The sequence below is a fragment of the Equus quagga genome, chromosome 21 (assembly GCF_021613505.1).
Source record: "Equus quagga isolate Etosha38 chromosome 21, UCLA_HA_Equagga_1.0, whole genome shotgun sequence".
NCBI classification, from domain to species: Eukaryota; Metazoa; Chordata; class Mammalia; order Perissodactyla; family Equidae; genus Equus; species Equus quagga.
The window spans coordinates 34,570,954-34,597,441 of record NC_060287.1 but is presented as its reverse complement, the minus strand read 5'-3'; the positions used below and the strand labels follow the sequence as shown (position 1 = coordinate 34,597,441).

General features: G+C 45.8%; 1 protein-coding gene and 1 long non-coding RNA gene across 3 annotated transcripts; both read left to right on the top strand.

Moving 5' to 3' along the window:
• The first annotated feature begins 2,521 nt into the window (after positions 1-2,521).
• On the top strand, positions 2,522-13,096 carry LOC124231421 (proteasome assembly chaperone 1). Of its 2 annotated transcripts, XM_046648220.1 has the most exons (8): positions 2,522-2,707; positions 3,977-4,083; positions 5,231-5,382; positions 5,931-5,993; positions 7,128-7,190; positions 9,810-10,008; positions 10,898-11,034; positions 12,887-13,096. In XM_046648220.1, the coding sequence occupies exons 1-8, from the start codon at positions 2,574-2,576 to the stop codon at positions 12,959-12,961; spliced, it is 930 nt and encodes a 309-aa protein (XP_046504176.1). In that variant the 5' UTR covers positions 2,522-2,573; the 3' UTR covers positions 12,962-13,096. The 2 variants fall into 2 exon arrangements, with proteins under 2 accessions (XP_046504176.1, XP_046504177.1); XM_046648221.1 differs by lacking the exon at positions 5,931-5,993 and having other exon boundaries at positions 2,529-2,707.
• A 7,672-nt stretch (positions 13,097-20,768) lies between these two features.
• LOC124231422 (uncharacterized) lies at positions 20,769-25,967 on the top strand. The gene is made up of 4 exons (XR_006886517.1): positions 20,769-20,917; positions 21,490-21,686; positions 21,919-22,197; positions 23,091-25,967. It is a non-coding gene; the product is annotated as an uncharacterized LOC124231422 (long non-coding RNA).
• Positions 25,968-26,488: the final 521 nt, after the last annotated feature.

The window sequence follows — 26,488 nt, the reverse complement described above, 5'->3', positions numbered from 1 at the left end:
AGAACAAGTTGCTTTCCCATTTAAAAATATCTGTGAATATTAATATATGATTTGCATGTGTAAATCTGAAAAAGTAAAATAGAGAAACCTGAGGGTTTCTATTTTTCATTAAAAGATTAATGTAATGCATATTTTTTGGTTATACAGATTGACCGAGTGTCTAGATTACTTAAGAAATTTGTGGTTGCATGTCTGCTTAAAAAAAGGCTTTTTGTTGTCTTTTTCTTTTTCTTAGTATAAGCCAGAATATTTCTAACCTACAGAGGCTGTGTCCTTTGCTCTGTGTATAGCATACTCCATTTGAAACACTGATACCAGTATCCTGTTACTAGTATAGATGAGAAAGGGAAGAATTCCTCATAAACGGCTAGTATTTTTAGGTGCACGGGGTTTGATTTTTGATCTCTACTGAAATGTGTAAACTTATTTCCAGTCCCCATATTTACACTTAATTTCATAGAAATTTCTTACTGGGTATATTATATCCTCAACAAATACCATAAAATGAAAATATTTGTCTCAAGACTACTGTATGCAAAATTTGACTATTTCAGTTTAATGAGAGGATTTCAATTCTGAATTTAAAATTTACTGTGGTGGGGTTAATTTCTGTCAGCACTTGAGATTGTAGCATCAACCTTTTATAATGGAATCCCTTTTCCGGTTTAGTATTTAATTTGAGTATTTATGCCTTTTTTTAAGTGCTCGGCCTAAATTTGTTGTAACCGCATGAAATTACCATTTGTTTAAAACTTAACATTCTTGTAAAACTCTCGCTCTGAAATGTATGCAGAATTTAAACCACAGCCAAATGTATTATCATTACCCTATTTATAATTTTAATCAGCTTTCCAGAAATGATTTATTCATAATGTACTTGTGAAACGGAGGATCTTGATAAAAATTACATTTTATTCAACAAAAGGACTAAGACAAAGTGATACCCAAACAACCTTTTTATTCTGCAATTCAGTCATTCTATAAAACCAATTAACGCAGGAGTCTTACGCAGTTTTAAAATATCACATTGGTAATCTTGTATATTCTAGCTCACAAACCCTACCCAAAGTTTCCTAAGCTCTTACTCGATGGCAATTTGCTATTATTGTTTGTATGTAAATGTTCACATTTTGCTTCAAAACCCAATCTTTTATTTTGCAGTAGTGTGTAAAATTGCTAAATACTAATTTTATGTAAATGATTTTGATCGTTTCTCCACATCTTAAAACAAGATGTTTCTACCAATTTTGAGATTTTTTTAGATTATCTCAAGAGGCTCTTCCTGACCCGAAATTAGTCCTTAACTTTGTGACTATTTATTGAAAGGGTTCCAGAATGTAAGCCATGCCATCTCTTTTCAGCTCAACTAAATCTAGGTAAATGGATTTTTATTTTTCATTGCAATACTGGATGTTTTCATTTTCATTTAAACTGTCGTATAATTTTTCCTTTTTTCTCCTGCTTAGAACAGTGCTCTGTGAACTTTGTCTTCCAGCACATTTTAAAGAGAACCAATTCAAAAACAATTATATACTTTGCTTACTAATGAAAGGCTATTTAAAGCGAAAGCGAATTTTGTATTTAAATTGCCAAGTTTTAAAAAACAACTATTTTTGCATTCTCATAAAGTCTTTTAGATCAGCTTGACAATCATCAGCTTTTGAAATGTGAATTCCTATTGCCAGAGTAAAGGTCTCACTTTTATAACACCACGAAGCACTGTATTTCTTGCTGCCCGTCCATCCGCCCTCTGTCCTCGTCCCGAGGACGCGCCGGGCCCGGGCCGGCACCTACCTGGGGGCGGTCGCGGTGTGGAGCCGGTGCTCAATAAACCAAGCTCACCCTGTCACCCCTACCGGACAAGGGAAGCAGGCACGCAGAGAAGGAAGGAAAGGCGGCGGGGTGGCCTCGTTCCGGAGCGCTACAGACTGCGGCAGCGGCGGCCGAGCCCCTACTCCCGGGTCCGTTACCTGTCCGGACCCGAGGCCCCGCGGCCCCCTCGCGGGCCCGGCCCTCAGCTCGCCTCTTGCCTCTCTAGCCCGCAGTCATCCCGCCTCGGTCTCCCTGCCGAGCTCACGCCTGGGAAGAAAGCGCCCCGGGTTTGTGCGGCCTTACGGGCCGAGGGCGCATGCGCCGGGGTGGTGCAGGGGGCGTGGCGGTGCTCAGCGGCGAGGCACGAGGGGCGGGGGGGGTGGGGGCGCTCAGGGGCGCGGGGGGGGGGCGGGGGGCGGGGGGGTGCGGGGGGGGGGGTGTGTGTGGGTGGGGACGCGCAGAGGCGCGGGGGCGGTGCTCAGAGGCGGGGCGTGAGGGGCGTGGGGAGTGTAGGGACGCTCAGAGGCGCGGGGGCGGTGCAGGGGGCGTGGTGCCCGGGCGCGCGTGCGCGGGGGCGGTGCAGGGGGCGTGGCGGGGCCCAGAGGCGGAGCCTGAGGTGCGTGGGCTGTGTGGGGACGCTCAGGGGCTCGGGGGCGGGGCGGTGCCTAGACGCGCGTGCGCGGGGGCGGGGCAGGGGGCGTGACAGTGCACGGGGCGCGTGCGCCGTCCTGTGGCGCCGCGGTTGGGCCGGCAAGGAGGCCATGGCAGCCACTTTCTTCGGGGAGGTGGTGAAGGCACCGTGCCGAGCCGGGACGGAGGAGGAGGAGGAGGACGAAGAGGAGAGGAGGGAGACTCCCGAGGACAGGGAGGCGCGGCGGCAGCTGGCGCGGAAGAGGTAAGGTGCTGGGCGCGGACCCCGGCGGCGCGCTCGGGCCTGCGGCTGCGGTGGCTGCCCGGGCCCCGCCGAGCGGAGCAGCGGGCGGTCACGGGCCCGGCGTGGCCCTCGTGCGCGCCCCGCTCTCCCCGGGCCTCGGCCCGCTGCGGTTTCGGTGGAAGCGTGGGCTCCGATAGGTTCTTTGAAGGATCGCCTCCCGGCTTCCTTCGGGTTGACTGCGGTGCTGTCTGCGGACTGTGACTTCTCCAGGGCTGTCTTCCTGCCCCACGTGTGTCAGGTGTTCGGGTCACGGACTTGAGACAACTCGCTTAAAACTTGTTTGATTCTCCGCCCCACGCTTCAATTAGCGTTGTGTGTCAGGAGCAGATGGATAACATATGTCCTTTGTAAGGAGCCTTATTCCCAGACGCACAGAAATTGGAGAAAATAGTAAAATGACCCGTCACCGCCACCCAGTCGTGTAAAGTCAACAATTACGAAGGTTTGGCCACAGTTCTTTTCTCTCCCGCTACCCCTAAGCGAGTCCCTGTCACCGTGGCCTTTCACCTCTACATTTTTCAGAATGCATCTCAAGCGATGTAGCCGTTTTCTTACGTATGCTCTTCTCACCGCCAACAAAATTATTGATAATTTTTGGACGCTATTTAATAGCCAGTCCATGATCAAATTTATCCAGTTGTCTCAAACTTGACGTTTTAGAGTGCGTTTGTGTAAATCAGAATCCTGACAAGGCCCACACTGCATTCAGACGTCTTGTCTCTTGAGCTTCCTATATCGCTTGGAGCAGCCCCTCTCCTTGCCACCCTGTGGGGAGACTGGTTGTCCTGCAGGGTATCCCACACTCTGGATTTGTCCCCTTGTTTCCTCCTGTTGTCATTTAACGTGTGTCCATCGCCCGCCTTTCCTCTGGATGGAAGCTCCTTCTAGAGGATTGGTGAGATTCAGGTTCAGTGTTTGGCAGGTGAGAATGCCTTGAAGGTGGTGCTTGCTGTTTCTTGTTGCACACTCTGCCCAGCTGTTGCACTTTTAGGGATGCTGACAGCCTGATCTCTGTTGTAGAGTCTCCGTGAGCTTTGTATCCGGTGGTTTCATCCGTTAGTTATCATTGTCTGAATCCGTTGTTTTCTTAGGATTATAATTATGTTCTTTACAAAATTAAAGTGTGCATTTTACTTGTTACAAAATCATGCTTATAATATTGTTTTTATCATAATATGGTACCAATTATGTTCAAGTTGCTTTAGTTTCGTCTTTTGTTTCTCGTGTTAGGGAGGTGCGGCTCTTTCGAAGACAGACAAAAACATCTCTGGAAGTTGCTCTGCTAGAAAAATATCCTTGCTCCAAGTTTATAATTGCTATAGGAAACAATGCAGTAGGTAAGTGGAAATGCTGATGACCAGGCATTTTGTTGAAAAGAGCAAAATCTGAAGTTACTTATTTCTTTTTCGTTGTACAAGATTTCAAATGTCTGTTACTTTGTTAGGAAAAGTTGTAGCAGAGTAACTTTGTATCTGAGTAAAATCTGTCCTTGCTCCTGGGTCTGTCTTTTTGATAAACTTAAAAAGTAAGCTTAGGGGCCTGCCCTGTGGCCTAGTGGTTAGGTTTGGCTTGTTCTGCTTAGGCGGCCCAGGCTTGGTTCCTGGGTGTGGACCTACACCACTTGTTGGTGGCCATGCTGTGGCAGCGACCCACATGCAAAATAGAGGGAGACTGGCAGAGATCTTAGCTCAGGGTGAACGTTCCTAGCGAAAAACAAAGGTAAGATTTAAAGGAAATGTTCTTGGCTTCAGGAACTTACAAACCTGAGGAACTGTTTCTAGTGTGTTGAGGTATCCAGCTTTCCTTAGGCTCCTGGGCTTGTTTTGGCCAGACTTGGAGGGGCAGAGGTGGAGGCTGTAGACCACCCCCCGGCTTGTAGCAGTGGTTCTTAAATGTTTTTGATTTGACAGACTCCTTTTGAGAACCTAAGGAGAACTCTAAAAATAATGGTAATAGTTGCTAACATTTTTGAGCACTTAAGTTCTAAGATCTTTATGTATATGAATCCATTTGACAACTTAAAGTTAGAACAGAGTAGAGTTCAGCTAGACCAATGTACACGTGCAAGGACGCCCCCAAACCTGTCTAATTTTAGGGGGTTCGCAGGCTCTGAGGGGGGCATTCGGGACCTCCAGTTAGGGTTCCTTGCCCTCTCAGGTACCCCTGGTGCTTGTAGAACATAGAAAGAACATGGTGAATGACTACTGACTCATTTGTATAAAGTTCTGCTAACTTAGAATTTTCCAGAAGTGTGTTATACTGTGAGAGTATGGTGAAGTTTGTCAGTAAACCTGTCTTCTCAATTCCTGGCTCCAATACCAGCTGTACTTGGTGTGGCCTTTAACTTCTTGAGGGCCTTACTTTCCTTTTCTGCACAATGGCTCTTTTAGCTCTAAAATTCGAGAGTAACTTGGACTTGTTTTTTATTGAATAGCAATTGCAAGTTGCAGAACCAAACACTAACATGTGAATTGTTTTTCACAGCATTTTTGTCATCGTTTGTCATGAATTCAGGGGTCTGGGAAGAAGTTGGTTGTGCTAAGCTCTGGAATGAATGGTGTAGAACAACGGACACCACTCATCTGTCCCCCGCAGAGGCGTTTTGTGTGTTTTATCATCTAAAATCAAATCCCTCGGTACGTGGGTCTTACCTTGCATGTTTAAGAAGTAGTTATTTAGGCGTCATTTATATAGTCGCCATCTGAATTCCGCGTTCCTTAGTAGCTACTTTGGGCCTGAGGAATTCTGTCTGCAGGTACCACTTCTTTGTTTATATAAATATTAATGCGGCATATACAATGTGTGGGTAAAGTTCTTAGGAAATTCTGGAGTGACTTTGTTAGAAACAAACCATGAACCTTACATGTTTAAACCTTGCCCTCATCCAACCAGTTATTTCAGCTGGCAGCTCTAAACGGGCACCAGTGTTCACTCCACGGAGCAGGGAGTCCTCTTTGTTGCTGTATACCAGTAGTTAGCCAAGGCCTGGTACCTGCTGGAAGCTCAGTCAGTGTTTGTTGAACAAATGAGTGCTTTATGCGTTCTAAATACAATTCTGTTGACATCCAGCGTTCATCTAACCTGGTTTGTCCTGGTTTTTTAAGTCACAAAAGACATTCTGTAGCTGATGCTGAGTGATTTCACTGGATTCGTTTGTCCTAATCCTAATCTTGGGTCCATTCAGAGAACACAGTGTCCTGAGCAACTTGGGAGACAAGTCAGGCAGATGAGGTGTCAAGCAGGTGAGGTGAGTCTCCGCATCTGCTCGTGTGACGGAGTACTGTTCCACGGCTGCCGACCGCTTGAGCAAAGGCCCGGGGCAGGGTTTCAAACAATGGAAGAAGTCAGTAGTTCTATAATATTGTAGTGTTGCTTGCTTCAAAAGGCAAGGACCAAATGTTAGCCGAGAAAACGGTGAAATTTGATTTTGCCATACTTACAGTTTGTTTCTCTAACATGTAATCCCACGTTATTTAAGTTTACATAAGGATTTTTATAAACATCCACTATTTATAGGAAATAAACAATAAAGAAACTAAGCATGTTCTTTATCTGTTCCTTAGTGGAAAGGTTTCACTTTAAACTAGGTTGTGAAGGTCAAGTAGAAGTTTCTTTTACTGTATCTCGTTGTACCATTTATTGGTTAGATATCTCTTGGTTGTTCAGGACCTATGTGTGTAGCTAATTATATATCCAGTCTTATTCTTCTCTCCTGTCCTTGGGCCCCTGTTTTCCCGTTGTGCTTCCTTGGTGTAATTAACTGTTAGCGATTCTGGCAGTATTTAAGAGAAGACCTTGTTGACTTCTACAGATAATCTCATTTCGTGAGCATTAATAATCAGGAATCTCATCCTTTTATGGCATGTGGCATCGCACGTTATTTCACTTCGAGCATGTGGAACTTGGTTTCTGAGACGGTTTCATCTTCGCCTGTTGTAGGATACCACTGGGCTGAGATGCTGTCAGGCTTCTATCGTTTCCTCTGATAGCACCTCGTGTTTATCTAATGCTTACGTTTTACAGAGTGCGTATTTTGAGTTTGTCTTCACCATCTGTGACCCCCAGAAGGGTAGCAGGACTGGTGTCATCCCTGTTTTATAAAGGGGATCCTGGTAGTCTTTACTGGGAGTGGACCTCAGTATCTCACATGCCAGCTCTCCCAGTTTCTCTGTCATTGTGCACTGTATTCTGATAGTAACCACCAATAGTGGCTTGATTCTTAAATTTTATATTTTAAAGGAAAATAAGCTGATAGCAAATTCAAGAAATCAGGTGTTTTCTAAGTGTCCTATTAGGCTTCACATGCTATGTATATGGTGACAGTTTGGGGTGTGTGTAAAATTTATTTGACCTGACAGCGGACTTGGAATGTGATTTTCAGGTTTTCCTCTGTCAGTGCACTTGCTACGTTGCTGAAGATCAGCAGTATCAGTGGCTGGAAAAGGTAAGAGAGACATGAAGACCAGACATTGTTAGGGCCACGAGTGGCCATTTTTTAAGGGGTCAGTGTCTTTATTAAACCTATGTAGTCAAATATTGAAGCGGGGGAAGTATTCACTTTTTCTTAAAAATATTGTAGGAATTCATTACAGAATATAAAGAATAAACTCATTTAGCAAATGTAATCAGCAATGTGCTAAAGTTTGTAGGTCCTGGAAGCATAAAAACGTAGTTGGATTCTTCCATTCACTTCTTATTTTTTTTGGAAGAAAAACAAGCTACCCGCATGGAAGAGAACAAGGTCAGAGCTGAGGATGAGAAATGGCCGTGCTGATGCTACAGGCTGGAAAAGCGTGGGGTGCGAGGCAGGAGCAGGGGTGAACTGGAGTCAGACGCTTGGCACTCAGCTGCCACGCACTCCAGACGCCAAATACTGTATCCATTTTCTTAGCGTTAGGATGAATCAATTTAGGCCTCATTTTGTGAGAAAATTGTGCACATAGTATGTGCCCAATAAAACAAATTTTTCAGTGAAGAATTTAACTCAACTGGGAATTTTAGAGAATAATCATAATTTCGGCAGTTGTGTTATTTTTAAATGAAGTAGGCCTTTTATATACATCTTAGCAACATTTCAGCTTAAACCTCGGTATATTTTTATATAGGTATTACCATTAAATTCATTAGAAATAAATTTTGGGGCCGGCCCCGTGGCCAAGTGGTTAAGTTCAGGTGCTCTGCTTCAGTGGCCCAGGGTTTTGCCAGTTTGGATCCTGGGCGTGGGGCGCCGCTCATCAGGCCATGTTGAGACGGTTGTCCCACATGCCACGACCAGAGGGACCTACAACTAGAATATACAACTGTGTACTGGGGGGCTTTAGGGAGAAGATGAAAAAAAGAAGAATGCTAACAGATGTTAGCTCAGGTGCCAATCTTTAAAAAAAAAAAAAGAAAGAAATTTTGTGTATACCTGTTTTAAACCAGATTGGCATACTTAGAAATATTTATTGAAAGTTATTAAATGCATTTTATTAAATTAGCAGTTGTTTAAGAAGGTCTGTGACCCTTCTGATAATTGTATACTTGATTTTATATTGTGTACCCATGTGCGTTTTTCTGGGGAGAAAGTCCATAGCTTTCATCAGATCTTGTTTGTATTTGTTTTTTTAATTTATGTGGGATGACTGTTACATCAAAAATATTGTATTATTTTTGTACTGTGGAACAACTTTCTCTTCTAGGCTTGAGAAAATATACAATTATGTATTTCCAAAACACAGTTTTTTAATCAACATTTTTTCCCTGGGAGCACTCTTTGGGTCTCTCTGCTGTTTGGTTCATGTCAGCCACATAATCCTGTTAATCACACGCAGTCTAGCAGAGTTGTCAAGTGTTGTGGATTCAGACTATAAGTATTATAGGGAGGATAATGTTGTAGCTCTTAAATGGTATGTACCTGCTCACAAACATATATGGTGTTAACTTTTCCCTGTTTATTTACAAAGCTGGGATATAATGAAATTAGTTTTACAAATCATTTATGGCACATAATATAAAATCTTCAGTTCTGTTGTTATTTGAAGTAGTCATTCTCTTCATAAAATATTTTCAAACAGTGTGCAGTGGCCTAAAATCTACTTTTTTCTTTAAAAAATATCTGCTTTCTTTGTTTACATCACTATAGATTTTAAAAGCTGGAAGGGTCCTTGGAAATCCATGAAATACAAACTTGGGGCATTGAAGTCTAGCGTGATTGAAACTTGCCTACAATCAAAGTAACTTAAAAGTGAACTTAAGAATCATTTGCACTGATATAACACTGTTGTGAATGCAGCTTGCAAGTAGCCTTCTTCGAAACATCTGTATTAAAGTGTTCTTGAACGCATCAATACGTGCATTAGAGAAAGAGGGTCACTTCCATTTGCCAATAGAACTCTTGTCTGAATGCAGCTTGCAAGTAGCATTCTTAGAAATAGCTGTATTAGAAGAGATCTTAATCACTTCGCTATATCCATTAAAGAATGGGTGTCACTTCCATTCATTAATATAACACTGTTCTCAACACTGCTTGCAAGTGGCGTCTGAGAAACATCTTTCTAACAAGTGTTTGTAAACACTTCACCACATGCGTTACAGAACAGGAATTATCTTCCTTGACTGATGTAACACTGTTCTCAGCACAGCTTGTGAGTAGCGCTTACAGAAACACACAGAAATCATTTGCAGACATCATCGGCAGGTGGGAGGGGGAGGGAACGCGACGTCTGACAGGGGCTCATAGTGGAGCCACTCGTTTGCTGTGGATGCCATTGCTGGCTGCTACAACAGCTGCTCTGGCCGTCTTTGTTCCTGACTGCATTGACTCCAGATCGCAGCTGCCTTAGGTAGGTGGTGCTCTCCTTGGTTCCTGACTTAGAGAAGGTCACCCAACCAGAAGGGAGCAGATGCAAGATCGAATTAGGTGAGGGGACAGGAAAGCGTGTGTTCTGTTTTTCCAGGGACACTCCCACCCCTGCAAGGTATGATCTTACTGTGAGTGGTGTTAGATAAACAACTAGAGGAACGTTTCTAGTCTGTAACAAAATCATATATATATTTTTTAATTTGAAATCAATTTTGTTAGGTTTTTGGCTCTTGTCCAAGGAAGAACATGCAAGTAACTATTCTCACATGTCGACATGTTACCGACTATAAAACTTCAGAATCCACTAGCAGCCTTCATTCTCCTTTCCTGAAAGCCCTGAAAACACAGAATTTCAAAGAGCCTCCGTGCTGTTCGCTGCTAGAACAGCCGAATATCGCGCACGACCTTCCTGCAGCAGGTGGGGTTACAGTTCGTGGCGTTTACGTTGTACCTTGTTAGTGCCTATTGACAGTTGTTACCTGACTGTTAGAGAGCTTTTTGAGGTAGTTTGTTGATGATGATTCCAGTGTATTGCCGTTAATCCTCAGTATCTGTAGTTGCTAGTGCATTATATTTGGTTTGAGTTTTAAAATTGTCCAGACACAGTTATGTGAGAGCAGCTCAGAGTTCTTGGCGGCTGTGCCTCGCAGTTGCTCTCTTTCTTTTTGGTCTTTGATAACCTGTCGTGCAACCCAGTGTTAGATGTAAATTGTTGGTGTATGAAAGGTTGGTAAAGTATGTTTTAATTGTCAAAATAGAAGTTTCAGATATTGAATCTTGGTAGTTGCTTTAATATTTTTATTTATGTTACTAATTATACCCTAGCACTAAATCAAAATCAGATTGTCATTTACCTTCCAGTAGTTAATGTTATAACATATAATTAATTATTGTTTGTTAATAAGTAAAAGGTTTTTTTTCCCTTAAATGTTAAGTTTACTAGAATTGTGGCTAAATATTTTACATTATGCATTATATATTTATTATTTACATTTAATTTGCTTTGTTTATTATAGTCAGCAACATTTTAATCTTGGAGCTACTTAAGATGTATCTCAGCAGTATGTTCAGGAAATGCATGTAATGCACAGGAAAGTAAACATAATTTTTGCAAATCAAGAAATTACTTAGGAGAATAAACTGGCTTTGATAGAAAATATGCATTATAAATGGTTCAAAATGGCAGTAAATACTTTGATTAAAAGAGGCAACAGAGGTGACTGCTTTTATAAGCAGCCTTTGTTATTTCGAGGTGTTTAACAGTCATTTAGTAGGAACCTTAAATGCTCTTTCCTGTCCGTTCCTAGTTCTCAGTTACTGTCAGGTGTGGGGAATCCCCGCAGTGCTGTACTTGTGTTACACCGACGTGATGAAGTTGGACCTAGTTACGGTTGAAGCGTTTAAGCCTATACTTTCTTCCAGAAGCTGGAAAGGTTTGGTTAAGGTAAGGGTTTAACTCGTTGACTTCCTAGCCGAGTTATTATAATGAGCTTAATGACAAACATAAATGTGTGGTAGCAATTTAAAACCCAGGCGACACCGAGAGATCCTTTTTTCTCAAAATAAAGCTCCCTAGTCTGGCAGTGTGAACTTGACTGTCACCCTCCCTTCTAGATGTGCTTCTGTAACTTGAGCAATGTTTTGTTCACGATAGATCAGGGCCGTGCATCTAAATCCCAGATGTCTATGTAGAAAGTGTTTTCCTGTTGAAGAAGTTGCTGTATCTAATTAATTTGGAAGGTGGTAATTTTGGGGAAGGCATTTTTGAGCACAGTATGGATCGGATTATCGTAACGTGTGTTCACTTGATTTTACATGGGACTAGATGAAGGTGTCTGTTAGTTGAGATACCACGTGAGGACGAGCTAAGTCCGTTCCCCACTCAGTTCGTGTGTGTCTGTGGCTGTTTCCCCAGAAGTACACACGTGGGAACATGTCCGCAGACGGTCCTGCCTGTGCTTGCAGGTGCGTTAGGAAGCGCTCCTTTCCCTAGGGATTTGCTGAAAGTCTGGGACTCCCAGTTTGAGAACGTCTTCCTTAAAGGGGAGAGGTTGTAATGACCTTGTTCCACAGCCCTCTGTTGTTCTAGAATGACCATTAGTGTTAAGACGGCTTTTCTGATAAGTTCTGTTAGAGTTAGCTCATTGCACAAGTCTCATAAATTTGCTTGCTAGATTGTCAGCTCTGTGGGAACACACTGCGTTTTTCCATTTTGATGTCCCCAGTTCATCACGTACCTGGCATGCGGAAGATCTGCAGCCATTTGTTGAATTAATGAGTAAAACCGTAAAACTAATATAGTATAATTCAAGTACGTCTTTCAAGTTAGCTAGAGTCATGGGTAGTCTTTCCGACAAGTTGAGTTGCTTTGCATTCCTTGTTTGCTTCTGTAGCTGGCTGACCGGCTGTTCCCGCCTCATCGAGAGCAGGCAGGGCTGTTTTGCACATGGGGTAGTATGGCCAGAAGTGCACAGGCGCTCCAAAGACACTGGGACTTGTTCTGAGAATTGTACATCATCTGTCCGAGTTTATCAACTTTCAGCTTTTAAGAATCTTCTTTGAAGGGGAAGTTTGAAGTAATGTTTTTTAGTCTTTTCATTCCTTGCTTTAAACAGTGAGCTGTGGGAGGGTGAAGTGGCTGTTTGAGGAGTGCAGTTTTTTTAGTGACCAGATATCATCCTCCTCAGTTAGTTTATAGTTTCAGTCTATCTAAAAGTGGTATTTGGGCAACAAAATGGAATTCTCTTGAGTGCCCGCTGTGTGGACCCTCTGGAGCCATGTTAGCGCCACAACCTGCGGGTGGTGCAGGGGACTGGCCTGCCCGGCCGCCCGAGAAGAGCACAGTTGTGTGCCAGCCAAGCGGGGAGAGCTTAGTGTGAGGAGAGGCCCCTCGGGGAAAGGGGCTCTTGAGCGGGGTGTGAAAGGTGCATGAACCCTCGTGGGTGGACGTGTGCAGAGCGCAGCAGTGTGACACAGAAGGGGACAAGCTCAGGGTGCATTGCGGAGAACGGTGGTGAGCATGGTGTTGGCGGGGGGACGGGAGAGCTCACGTGGCAGAGAGAGGTCAAGCTGGGGCGGTAGGTCCGTCCGGGGGCTTACACTGCCTTCAGAGGCCGGAGGTGCCTTGGCATTTTGGCGAGGGGGTTTCGCCTGCTGAAAGAGGAGCGGTGAGGCAGGCGTGTGCCAGGCGGTGCCGTGCTTCCCCCTGTCTTGAGAGTGTGGGGTTGGGGTGTGTATGGTGCTTCTACCTGAATTCTTGGTCTCACTGTATTAAGAGCTTTTTTCTCTGCTTCCAGAATATCCCCCAGAGCACAGAGATACTGAAGAGATTGATGACAACGAATGAGATTCAGAGTAACATTTACACATGATTCCAGAAATGGTTTTGTGAAGTGTGTTACCCGTCCGTTCCTTTAAGGGGAGGAGCTGCCCTGTTTTGTAGGGTGCTTTTTTCCAAAGGGGTGTTCTGAGGGTGTTAAGAAGAGAATAAACTTACTTTGAATTCATTGTAGTTTTAGTTCCTTTTTCATGGTGGTACTGTTCACAACTGAAATAAGCTGGGTGTTTTTCTTTATCCACTAGGTGGGAGTGTTGTTCTGTTAGAATGTTTTAAGGTAATATATTTAAAATTTTTAAAAACTACAGATAACAACAGGTTTTATTAACATGGCAAAGTATAGTTACTTTGGGGTAAAAATTCTGTATGATATTTATCACTTGATCTGTTGGTGATTCTTAAAATGTGGAAAGTTTCTATTTTATGAGTTTTTCAGTTTGTTTTGTAGATAAAAATCAATAAGGTGACGAAGTTCGGTATTTGCTCAAAATGAAAGGAAGAGATTTTATATTTCATCTCTTTTCAGTAACATCTGACAGATAGCCTCTCCATCCAGACTTTTCCGAGCTCTTTTGCAAGGTTAGCTGTGTGGATATCACCAGCTCTTCTGTGAAAGAATGTTATCATTGGAGCGTGACTTGAGTCATGACTCGAAGTAGCCGTACGACTTCAGAAAACCTCAAACTAAACTGCGTTAATGAAAATAAATTTTAAAATGCTGGAGTCGAGAAATGCTTCTCATCTCTCCCTTCTTTTTCTTCCTTTTTAGTTATTGAATCATTTATATATTATACATTATAGATTTAGACAGCTTATCCATTTATGTCTTCTAGACTCAGTTTATTTACTGTTCTTGGTTATGGTTGGAGGTGGAGTGGTGGGACACTCTGCTAACTCCTCTTGAGTGAGCTTGGTTTCCTCTGAATGACCAAGTGCTGGAAGCCTGGTGCATGGTGCATGTGACCGTGCCCTGGCGCTGGAAATGGAAGCGTTTTCCTCGTTGCAAAAATGTATGCATCCATTCAGAAATGTGTTTGCAGAGCCCTCGGGGCCCTTGGGGTCTGGACCTTGGAGAGTGGTATTTCCACATAGCACACCTGTGTACACACATCCCAAAGATAGAGACTTAGTGGTGCAGCCAGGGAGGAGCGACAGGGCTCTCCTTCCCCATTCCTTCTCAGTACGCCTCACACCAATTCCAGAACCACAATTCTTGGCAATATGATGTGGCCAAGAATGGAATAGTTGGGGAAGAAGTTTTGTATCAGGAGCGATCCTGGAAAACCATAGGTACTTGGGGATGGTGGTTTCTCATTGATTTAGTGAGGAGAGAATTACAGACGGCTTAGCCTGTCCAGGGATAAGCCTCCTGCAAGAAGCAGCAGTTTAAGGAGCCAGGAGAGTGGTCGTCTGCAGTGGAGTCACGGTGAAAACTGGAATACCAGGAACTTGGTTTGGGGTGTGCGTAACCACAGCCCCCACTGTGAGCAGTGGGAGTGTGTGTGGGGCAGATTTAGAGCTCGTGGACTTTGAAGAGAGCGAGGGAGAATCACACACCCTTTTACAGGCAAACTTTAGATCGGGTAGGTTCTCCATTGAAAAGGGAGTAGCAGAAACAGTGGACGTGGGATGACCTTTGAAATGAACTGGCAACATAAAGGATAGAAAACAGCATTAAAAAGACAGTAGAAGAGGGGCTGGCCCGGTGGTGCAGTGGTTAAGTGCGCACATTCTGCTTCAGCAGCCCAGGGTTCGCCGGTTCGGATCCTGGGTGCAGACATGGCACTGCTTGGCAAGCCATGCTGTGGTAGGCATCCCACATATAAAGTAGAGGAAGATGGGCACAGATCTTAGCTCAGGGCCAGTCTTCCTCAGCAAAAAGAAGAGGGTTGGTGGCAGATGTTAGCTCAGGGCTAATCTTCCTCAAAAAAAAAAAAAAAACGTAGAAGCTCATTCTATTGAAAAATAGAGGAAACAACTATTTTTTAAAAAGCAGGAACTTTTGATTTTTCTAAAAGTATAAATGAGAATGTATGAGATAAACATGCTAGCTGAAATTTTAAGAACTGCAGAAAAAAAGGATTTTTTTGTGTGTGTCTGAGGAAGATTGTCCCTGAGCTAACATCTGAGTCAATCATCCTCTATTTTATGTGTGATGCTGCCACAGCATGGCTTGACCAGTGGTGCCAGGTCTGCGCCTGGGATCTGAACCTGTGAACCCTGGGCCGCCAAAGCAGATTGCGCAAACTTAACCACTGCCACCAGGCTGGCCCCAAAAGAGGATTTTGAAAGAAACAAAGTTTAACTTTAGAATTAAAATTGGCATTGTATAGTAGTAAAGGCAGAACAAATACAGTATGTAATCTAAAGTGTGTATAATACACATATAGTATATAATACAAAGCTGTTATGTAGAGAACCAAAGAGGTGGTGTCCTTAGATGCAGGACAGAAATGGGAAGATAACACAAGGTGGGGCTGGCCCTGTGGCATAGTGGTTAAGTTTGGCATGCTCTGCTTTGGCAGCCCAGGTTTGTGAGTTTAGATCCTGGGCACAGTCCTATACCACTCAGCAGCCATGCTGTGGTGGTGACCCCCATATAAAGTGGAGGAAGATTGGCACAGATGTTAGCTCAGGGCTAATCTTCCTCAGCAAAAAAAAAAAAAAGCACAAGGTGACAAGACAATGTGCACCCAACATGTAGGTAATTGAGTTTCCTGGAGAAGGGACCAGATCAGAAACAGTTATTAATGACAAGGAACGGAGAGTCTTCCTAAATGCAGAAAGTAGATATTTCCACGTATACACACCTGTGTGTGTAAATCATACGCTTGAGAGTATAAATCAAAAGAACCCCATCAGTTGTCAGAATGAGAAGACATAAAAAGCTAGATGTACTGAATTTTAAGGCCAGAGTATCCAGGCAGATAAGGAAAAAATGGTTACAAACTTGTCCATTAGCCTTTACTGCCTAATAACTACGCTTCAACTTGGAGCCTTAAAGCACCCACCACCCATTTCTCATGAATCTGCAGTTGGATGGGTGCCCTTGCCAGTCTGTGCCGTGCATGGCTGGTCTTGGCTCTTTCATCTATGGTCCTGCGTCTGATGTGAGTTGGCTGGGGCCTGGCTGGTCTAGGATGGCCTTGGCTGGCATGATTTGGCTTTCTTCCATGTGTCACTCTTGTTCCCCCTAGCAGGCAAGCCTGGGTATGTTCTCAGACCTGCCCGAGCATTTCTTATGGTGATTGCAGGGGAGCAAGAGAAGGAACATAAACTTGCAAGTGCTTTTTCAAGCTTCTGTACCAAGTTTGCTGTAGCCCCAATGGTTACATCCACAGGCAGTAAGGAAGGGCACCACCAAAAGGCACGGACAGGGGGCATGACAAACTGGGGCCATTAATACAATCAGTCTGCCGGTCTAACGTCTGACCACAATTACTCATGCCCCTCCTACGTGCAAAACATGCGCACCCCAGTCCTAGGACACCCAAAGTCTCATCCAGTTACGATAACAGGCTTGAAGTCCAGGATCTTGTAATCAGGGCTAGATGCATCATCTACAGAAGCCTACAAACTAGAGACAAGTTGTTAGCTCTCTACACACGCGATGCATGATGGTGAGACAGAGACAGGCTATCTGCAAGAAATGTTTCCATTTGCAAAGGTGAAGACGAGGACACAAGAGTGTTACTGGTCTGTACCAATTCTGATACTCCATTGGGCAAATAGCGCCAGACTCCCCTGCCTTGGGAGTGAAAACTGTTCCTTGGTGTGGCCCAGTTTCTGTTCTTTGGCAAAGCGTCTGTAGTCTCGTTTTTGGCCCGTCTCTAAGATGTCCTTTTTTCATCACATGCTTTGCTGACTCCCAAAGGAATGACCTTTGTTAGCAGCTCAGTAGCTTTCTGATCCGTAGAAAGATGAGTGCTTGAAATACAACACCCTTAAAAACACTGAGGGCTTTCTATGTATCTAATTATAGTCCACTCCGTGCTCCAAATGTAGCACTGTGAAGAACTGCGAAGGGTCTGGGCTTTTGCTGACTTGCAAACTTACAGGTAAGCCTGCCACAATTTCATGGATCGTGGTATAAGACATGAGACTTCCAGGTTAGAGACAAAGGACTTTATTACAACATAGTGAGAAGTGAGTGCTTCATGTCTGCGTCAGTTCCACTTGTCCCCCAAGCCCCATGAGGATGATGCAGAACCTGTCCAGGTGGATGCTACGCTTGCAGTAAGTCTGTGTCACAGCTGAGGAACATCGAGCTTAGGGAATCTGAATCTTTTATGGTGGCTGCAAGCAAACCTGCCTTTTTTCTGTAGGAGACATTACTTTAGTGTACATTAAGCACATATGCCCTTTGCTCAGGGAGACCTGATCACTATCTTCCAAGACTGTTTGCTCTACAGTGTTGAAAAGATAGCACCTCCACTTTCAACAAGTGCAGACCCATGAGGGACTGTCTCCCAATAACATTCACCCCTTGTATCTGCACCACCCTCCTGGCCACTCATTAATTTGATCCATAGGATTTGCTAACAGTTTGGATGTTGGTATGAAAGAGTGGAGCCAGGATGAATCCCAGGTCTGTGGTCTGAGCAACTAGAAGAATGGAGTTGCATCCTTTAAGATGAGGGACACTGCAGGCTAGGGAGAGAAACTCAGTGTGATTTTGGATATAAGTTTGAGAGGTCAACTAGACATCCAGGTGGAGATGTTTAGTAGGCAGTTGGACATAGAGCCTGGCGTTTGGGAGACAGATCCCAGCTGGAGGTTAAAGATGGGAGTCATCTGCAAAGGGACTATTTAGTGCCTTGGGCCTGGGTGAGATCACCAGGCATGGGTGCAGACAAGACCAAGGGATGAGCCTCGAGGCCGTGTAGTGTCGGTGGTCAGGGAGACGACAGGAGATGGAGAAGGGCACTCTGTAAGGTGGGATGGAAGCAGGGGCCCATGGTTTCCTGGAAGTCTGTGAAGACAGTGCTTGAAGCAGGAAGAATTGCTGTCTGGGCTTCATGCTGCTGACACATCAAGGAAAGTGAAGACCGATGCCTAACGGTTGGATTTAGCAGTGTGGGGGTTGGTTGAATGAGTTGTATATTCCCTACTTTGCACTGAGATTAATTAAGAGTAGTGGACTGAGCCAGCCCTGATGGCCTGGTGGTTAAAGTTTGGCCCTGCTCTGCTTTGGCGGCCCAGGTTTGGTTCCCAGGCCTGGAACCGCACCACTTGTCCATCAGTAGCCATGCTGTGGTAGCAGCTCACATAGAACAACCAGAAGGACCTGCAACTAGAATATACAACTATGTACTGGGGCTTCGGGGAGAGAAAAAAAATAAAGAGGGGAAGATTGGCAACAGATGTTAGCTGAGGGCAAATCTTTCCCAGCAAAAAAAAAAAAAAGTAATGGATTAATAATTTAGAAGTATAGAATTTGTAATTATATTCATGCTGATAAATCACTAATTTGAATAGTGGTGGTTTCTGGAGAAAAGTAAGCTGCAGAATGAACACAAGTGGTTACCTATAATTCTGATTTCTCTTTTTAATGCCAACGGAGACTGATTTCTGGATTGTATTCAAATCTTGCAATTGTAGTTTGGTCTGGGGAGAGGGGCAGAGAGAAGGATGTGCAAGAAAGACAAAAAGAGGGGCCGGCCTGGTGGCGTAGCAGTTAAGTTAGCATGTTCTCCTTCGGTGGCCCGGGATTCGCTGGTTGGGATCCTGGGTGTGGACATGGCACTGCTTGGCAAGCCATGCTGTGGTAGGCATCCCACATACAAAGTAGAGGAAGATGGGCATGGATGTTAGCTCAGGGCCAGTCTTCCTCAGCAAAAAGAGGAGGATTGGCGGCAGATGTTAGCGCAGGGCTAATCTTCCTCAAAAAAAACCCCAGAAAGATGAAAAGAGAAAGAGTTATTGCATTGATGGCTGCCTGGAATTCTGTTCTTTTTTTAGGGAAGACGGATGAGTACATTCAGCATGGATTCCAAATTCGGACGGTCCTGTCAGGTTTCAAGAAAAGCTCAGATAGATTAGGCTTGGTCAAGAGGCTCCAATAACAGGAGGAACTCAGTTTGCATGTCATGCCATCCAATTCTGGGTAGCTTCTTGATTTAATAACCCGACTTTAGACTGTCTCGGGGCTGGTTATCCAATCTTTGGTCCACCCCCTCCCATTAAATTAAATACGGTCCCCACAAGCATTTTTGAATATGAAAAATCTCACCAGCCCCTATCTGGTGACCTATTTAACTAAGAACTATCTGACGCTGCTTAAATAAACCCCATTACGACCACAAATAGGAGCCTTGTCTCAGCATTCTCTGCAAGTTCTGTTTTATCTTTAGTGAAGTCCCATGGCACTGTCACTCTTCATTAGAGCCTTAGAAAAGGGAAGGAGGGGAGAGGAAAGTCAAGCCATTTTGATGATTGGTAACACGTCTCGCAAAGGCGATCCCAAGTTCCCCGCAAATTTATCTGCGCCGTCTTTGGTTTCACTGCGTCAGGTCCATGAGAGAGAGTGGGAGGGCAAGCTTTGCCAGGAAGCCAGGTCAGTGTAGTTACTTGTGTGAAATGATAATTTAAAAATCCAGGAGTGTCAGTTTTACTTATTTAGACAAAGGACAAAGAGTGTGAACTAAACCCCCTCTCCCTTCTCCATCTTCGTCGCCATTTGTAGGTGCGTTTAGATGCGTTCACCTGAATTCCATCCTAAAAAGAAGCTACTGTGATTAACCAGAAGAGGAGGGGACTGTGCTTGTTTAATCCACACAGTGTACTTGACGGTGTCTAGACCGTTTTGTGTCTGTCGTTTCAAATCATTCTTGAAACAGGCTGAGGGACAGCCTGATTTACAAATGAAGACACCATGGCTCGTGGACGTTGAGGAGGACAGAGCTGGCCCCTGGTGCGGAGTGGATTCAAACCCCGCTCTGTGCTGTGCTCTGCTTTTTCTGTAGCCCTGCCCTGCCCTGAGGCTGGGCATGCGAGGTTCTGGGGCCTCACAGCTGGAACCACCCAGAAGACTAGAAACCCTGTGGCCACCAGAGCCTGAGCTCAGCCTTGTAGGGAGGCGAATGGTCCAAAAGAATCTGCTTCTCAAGCTCAACACCTCCACGTCTCAGGTCACGGCTGGCGGACCTGGCGCAGAGCGGCAGCCTTGGGCCAGACCAGACTGACATGCGGCAAGGCTGGCGAGCTGGGATCCCCCCAAGCGTCTGTGGATGCTGTGCTCTTAACTCTGGGCCTGGCCCTCCTGACACTCATCCTCCTTGGCCTGAATTCAAAAGTCTCTGTCAAACTGCTGTGCCCATTTGAAAACCATGGGCAGGAGCCTGGGCAGAGCAAGGGCCCTGGTCCTAGACTCCAGTGATGGCAGAGAGGAAATCAGAGGGCGTGTGGGCTGTGGCTCAGCTATGTGTCAGCTCCAGAGCTCTGCAGGTGTTGAGGGCAGGATACGCTGGAAATGGGAGAACTGGCAGCAGAACTGGGCTCTAGACACAAAACGGTATTTGGAAGCCTGTCTTTTGGGAATGTCAACTCCTCCTGGGCCTGGTGAGGCCCAGCCAGAAGCCGCTGAAGTGCCTGGGCGGCCGTCCCAGGGCATGTCCACCCGCCGTATCGAGTCAGAATCCAGACAGTGTCACCCACTAGGCCTGGCATAAACTGATGGCGAACACTTGGTGCCAGCCCGCTCAGCCAAGACAAACCCTGCCTTCAGGCCTGGTGGTCCAGGCTGGATTCTGGGCTCGCCCCAGAAGAGGTTGGGTTTCTCTCACTGGTTCCAGAATGCCTCCAACTCTAAGAGATACTGGGGCTGGGCAGAGGCCCCAGAATGGGCTCAGGGCCCTGCCCCCCGTCCATGAGGTGCAGGTCCACAGCAGGGTGCACAGGCCAGGCTGGGCTCGGGGCAGCTCCACGGCCTCTCGCCACGGACGTCCAGCTCTGCATGGTGGTCTTGCTCTGCGAGTGCTCCAAACACTGGGTATGTCCATCAGGTCAAATGTGAGCCTTTGATGTTTGTAACAAAACAACCTGCATCCCGGGTTGCCATGTGGCTGCCAGACTGCTGGCGATTACTCAGAAATTCCGCAGCGTGTTCTCAAACGGCTGGAGTACTGGATTCGAACCACATATTAATAACTTGGCTGCCTGCTCTGTCTCTTAATATTAAATGTGAAATTGTTCCTATATTCGTGTCTATAGGTTGTGAAGGCGATATTAAACTGATACCAAAATAGCTCAAGGTGTATTTATTTCAAAGGAAATAGAGCGATTTACATCTGAATCTTCATGACTGCAGTGAATTTTAAAGGTATCCTGAGAAAAGGATGAAAAACCATGCAATTATTACTGCAAGTTCACAGAAATGTTTGGACGTTTAAGAGATGAAGTCCTTTTTATTGAAAAATGTGTAAATGTTATTTATAACCACAAAAGCATTTCTGCTTTTTGGCTCACACTCTGCTTAGATTTTTGACTAAATCTTCCTTCTGTTTCTCTCCCTCGGATTCTAATCTTCCATCAACAAACACGCTGATTTCTCCCCTCTTCTAGAACTCGTCAACCTTCAGATCGGGTGTTCCTTGAAGCTACTGTCCCATCTCTGGTCCTCCTTCCTCTGGCACTTCTGGAACGATAGTGTGTCTGGGGGCGCGATGCAGTCCAGCTACCCCAGCTCACCAGGTCCAGCTCCTCCCAAATACTCGATCGCCTCTTCCCAGATTAGCTCTTCGTAGAGAAGTGGGTCTCAGGTAAGCAGAAGGCTCATTTCATAACCACATGGGTCTTTTCATCAGCTTCGGGGCGTGGCTGTCCCCGCTCACCGTGCCGCCAGAGGACACCCAGCACATCAACTTGGGAGTCCTGCCTGTTGTTAATCAGATAAACTCCAAACATCTGATCCTCATTCAGGCTCCTTCTTGGTCTAGATCGAATTCATCTTTCCCACCTTCCCTCTCCCCTTTCCTCAAAACTGAGCTACAGGCTGCCTGGTCCAAAAGCCAACCCCGCCAGTCACCCGTCTACTCTGCCTCTGGACTTTCACAGAGTGTGCGGCCCGGTCGACTGTCTACCTAGAAACTGAGCGATCTGTGGGCATTGCCGCTACTGAAGGCCTTCAAGGGCAGGGTGATGCTCCATCAGGATTTTGGAGAATCCACTGGGCGGGAGCAAAGATATCTGTAACAGGGAGAGAATTAGAACTCGGCCCTGGAAGACTCCGCCCTGAACGTGCAGCCACAAAAAGATCAGAATTCTCTGCAGGTAAGACTTAGGGCCCTACAGCCAGAAGCCAGCATCGTGCAGAGAACAGGAGAAAAGCCACAGGGGTTCCTACCATTTGGAGGCAGAATTTTAGCCCCAGCAGTTCAGGATCACCATGAGTTTATCGGTGAGGAGGAATTAGAAATCTCAGAAGACACTGTGCAGGTGTGGTGCATCTTTGACGAGGAAAAAGGTCGCAGGTATATATGAATGGTGGGGGCACATCTCAGTGCCCAGACCCGAGTGGTTGTGCACGTTCTTTACTTTGCTGTAATTGAGCTTTAGTTTCTCTTTTGGGCCCACATTCCACCAGCGACAGGAACTAAATCTCCATCAATCCAGAGATGGCCCTGTCCCTGGGCTGTGTCTCCATGTCAGGGGCTGACCCAGGGCCAGGGCCTCAGGGAAGTCATCCCACTGGAAGGCTTGTCCCCACCTTTTCTCGCTGGTGTCTCTGGACATGGCCTTCTTCCTGATCCATGTCCTCTGTTCTCTTGGGGCCACCTCAGCCACGTGGGATGCAGTGGAAAGTGCTCTGCTCGCTGGGGCGTCCAGGGATGGTGACGGCTGTTTCACGTGGCTTCCTGACCCTGCAGGGGGCATTTCTTCTGCTCCTACCTTCGGAGGCCCACTCTATTTCTTTTGTGGTTCACTTGTAAACATGTCTGGTACAAACTTTGGGTGTGGACACGTGGCTGGGCCCTACCTGGGGAGGCTCCCTCTGCCCTGCAACCCTGGTGTCCTACCATCTCGGTCCTGACTTCAGAAGTCGGGGACCCCAACAACATCATGCTCTTTGTCTCCCCCTCCTCATCCAGATACCCTGTCATCTCATCTCTGGGGACAGCAAGGACCAGCTCAGACTGACCTTATATTTCCGTCTTCCTCTTTAGGCCAAGACCTTACATTTTGGAGCTTGAAATGCCCACAGTCTGACTCCTGTTCTCTGAGCTCTGTGGTGTCATCCGTTCTCTGAGGCAGGAAGCAGGGGATACTGGAGGGACCATGGGGTCCAGGGATCTACGAAGAAAACAAGGCTTAGTCAAACTGCAGAAAACCGTGGGCAAAGAACACTGGGGGAATGTTTGCTTAAATTTTAGTGGACTTGTTTTTAGGTGGTGGGGATCTGGTTTTCTTTGTCTTTTACTTAAAAAAATTTTTTTCAACATTGAACATGAATTACTTTTATAATTAGGAGGAAAAAAACCCCCACACCAATGAATTATAAAAAAGACCCACTGTGTTTCATTCTTCAGTGCATCTGGTTTGGACCTGATTGCAGCGTGTGCATTCAGAAATGCCCATCCAATCTTTCGTTTCATCTTCGTAAAGACCCAAGTTGAAGAACTGATTCCAAATCTGATCATTCATCTCCCTCTGGCCACCAGTCAGCGTATACCTACTTCCGGGGACTCGGAATGCAGCAACCGGCAAAGTAAATAGTTTCTGTCCTCGTGAAGTTTGTGGTCTTTGAGGGCCCAACCTGGTGGATGTCTGGATCTGACCACTGGAGTCCCGGTTCTGAACAGGCAAACCTGGGAACAGCCCCATGATGGATGGTATGCTCATGAGGCTAATTTTTCTCCATGCTATTACATGTAACAGTAGCAGAAAAGTACAGTCAATCCTTATTATTTGCGGATTCCATATTTGCCAATTTACCTATTCACTAAAGTTTATTTGTAAGCTCCAAATCAATACTCCCGATAATTTTTTCATCATTTGTGTGGACGTGTGCAGAGTGGCCAAAAATTTGAGTTGCCTGATGCACACGATTCCAGCTGAGGTTGAGCAAGGTGACACTCTGCCTTCTTGTCTTGGCCTCATACACAGAGGACCGGAGGATGGAGACGGGAGGGGCAGGGCAGTGGAGAGTAAGAAGCTCCAGCTTGGGGGCCAGCTGGATGGGGTTCGAATCCCAACTCTGGCACCTGTTAGTGGGACGGCCTCAGGCAAGTCATTTAACACTTCTGAACCTCGTTTGCTTTTTCTTTTGTAAAATAAAGTAGGATCTGCCTGGATGAGTCGTTTTTAGGATTGAGGATTACAATCGATGCGAGATATGATTATGCTGTGTATATGTTCCTGCCTCCCCTAGGAGCATGGTTCTGTATCCACTCATTCAGCGTTCATGACGACTTTATGGACTCTAACTAATGAGAAGAATGAGAATCGATTCTACTTGGCTTGGAGGTCTCCAGCCAAAGAGGAGCCTGTTGGGTGGACATCTCACAGGGTGACAGTTCTGTCCCCTGAGGACTGGGGGTTGTGTGGGGCAGGAGGAGGAGAAATGCTGAGGAATGTCTTGGTTGGCTCAGGCTACTCTAACAAAATATCACAGACTGGGCGGCTGAAACAACAGAAATGTGTGTCTTAACATTCTGGAGGCTGCGGAGTCCAAGATCAAGATGCCAGCTGATTCGGTTCCTGGTGAGACTCTTTCTGGCTCGCAGACGGCTGTGTTCCCCTCGTATCCTCATATGATGGAGAGAGAGAGAGGGAGAGGAAGTAAGCTTTCCTGTCTCTTCTTATAAGCCACTAATCCCATCATGAGGGCTCCACCCTCATGACCTAATAACCTCTCAAAGGCCCCATCTCCAAATAGCATCCCAATGGGGAGTGGGCTTCACTATATGAGTTTGGGAGGAATGCAAAGATTCAGTCCATCGCAAGGAGAGAGAACCGTTGCCCTGCAGGCAGTCCTGGATAAGGAGAGAGAGAGAGACATCCGGGGGGTCAGGGAAGCCGATAAGGCGTTCAGCACTTGGGGAGAAATGGGGAGAAGGTGCGGAGAGGGAGATGGAGGCTGCTGAGGACACATGTTTCCATGGCGTGGCGAGCAGCCCTCCAGCTGCCGCACCAACACCGCGTTGCAGGAGCGTAAATTCAGTTATATTTATAACTTCTTCCCTGGGATAAAAATTGAGTTATTTTTTTAGATATGGTTTTATTTTCATTTTCAATTACCATTTTTCCCCCTGACTTATGGATGCTTTGGAGCTTAAAAGAACAGCTCTTGGGATGTGGCCACTGCATCTGCGTCATAGCCGACAACCACTATCTAAATCCTTCATTACTAGGGAGAGATTTATTTTCCCAAGTCTTCAATCTTAGCTGAGTGGAATATTTAATAGAATTGCTGGTTTCTGTGGCTGTCTCTTCCTCTTTTCCCTACCAGGCTGGCCTGGGAGTCCACTGCAAACCGTCGGGGCTGAAGTTCGGTCTCCTTGCTGGCCTTCTGCAGCAATGCTGCCCAGAACTGAGGGGAGCAGGTGGTGGTGCAAAGCCCTGCCCCTTGTCTGGTGTTTTGGACTGAATTGTGTCCCCCTACTACTCCCCGCCCAATTTACATGTTGAAGCTCTAACCTCCAAAGTGACTGTATTTGGAGACTAGGCTTCTAAGGCTGAGTAAGGTTAAATGAGGTCGTAGGGGTGGGGCCCTCATCTACTAAGACTGGTGTCCTTGGAAGAAGAAGAGGAGACGCCAGAGCTTGCTTCCTCTGCACCTGTGCACAGAGCAAAGGCCACGTGGGGACAGGAAGGTGGCCTCCTACAAGACAAGGAGACAGTTCTCACCAGAAAGCCATGCCACTGACATCTCGATGTTGGACTTCAGCCTGCAGAATGGTGAGAAAATAATGTCTGTGGTGTAAGTCACCCCGTCTGTGGTGTTTTGTTATGGCAGCCCGAGCTGACTAATACACCTGGTAATGAGGAGTGGAATCAGGGCCACCCCACTTTGTGTCTTGGAGCAGGCCTTGTGGGTTGCCTCCTCAGCCCTGACTTAGCTGTACCCCCTTTCTCATAGGACCCAGAAATACCCAGTTCTAGGGTTCGGGTGGGGTCACTCCTGATCAGCTGAAGCTAATCTGTACATTGAAATCTTTGGGCCGTGGTGATTGGTTCAGGAGTGAGCATATTGGTCCCATCAGAGGAAAGCCCAGGGTTTTTGTTCAGTGGTTGAGGAGAGAGAAAATCCCTCTCTTTGGATCTAAATGAGGACTCACGGAGCCTGGAGGCTCCTGACAGACAGCTCATGACCATGAGGGCTCGAGACAGATCCAGTGGTGTCCCAGAGAAAGGGAAGTACAGTCCTGAAGACATTATGAATATCCAGCCCTAAAGGCACTGTCCCAGCTCTGGACTTTTCAGTTAGTTGACAACAGATCTCTTCTATTGTTCTAGCTAATTGTGTTGTGTTTCTTGTGACCTGCCTCTAAATGCATCTTGCTGGAACTCTTGCCCACCAATTGATTTCCCACACGGCAGTCAGGGTGAACTTTTAAGAATA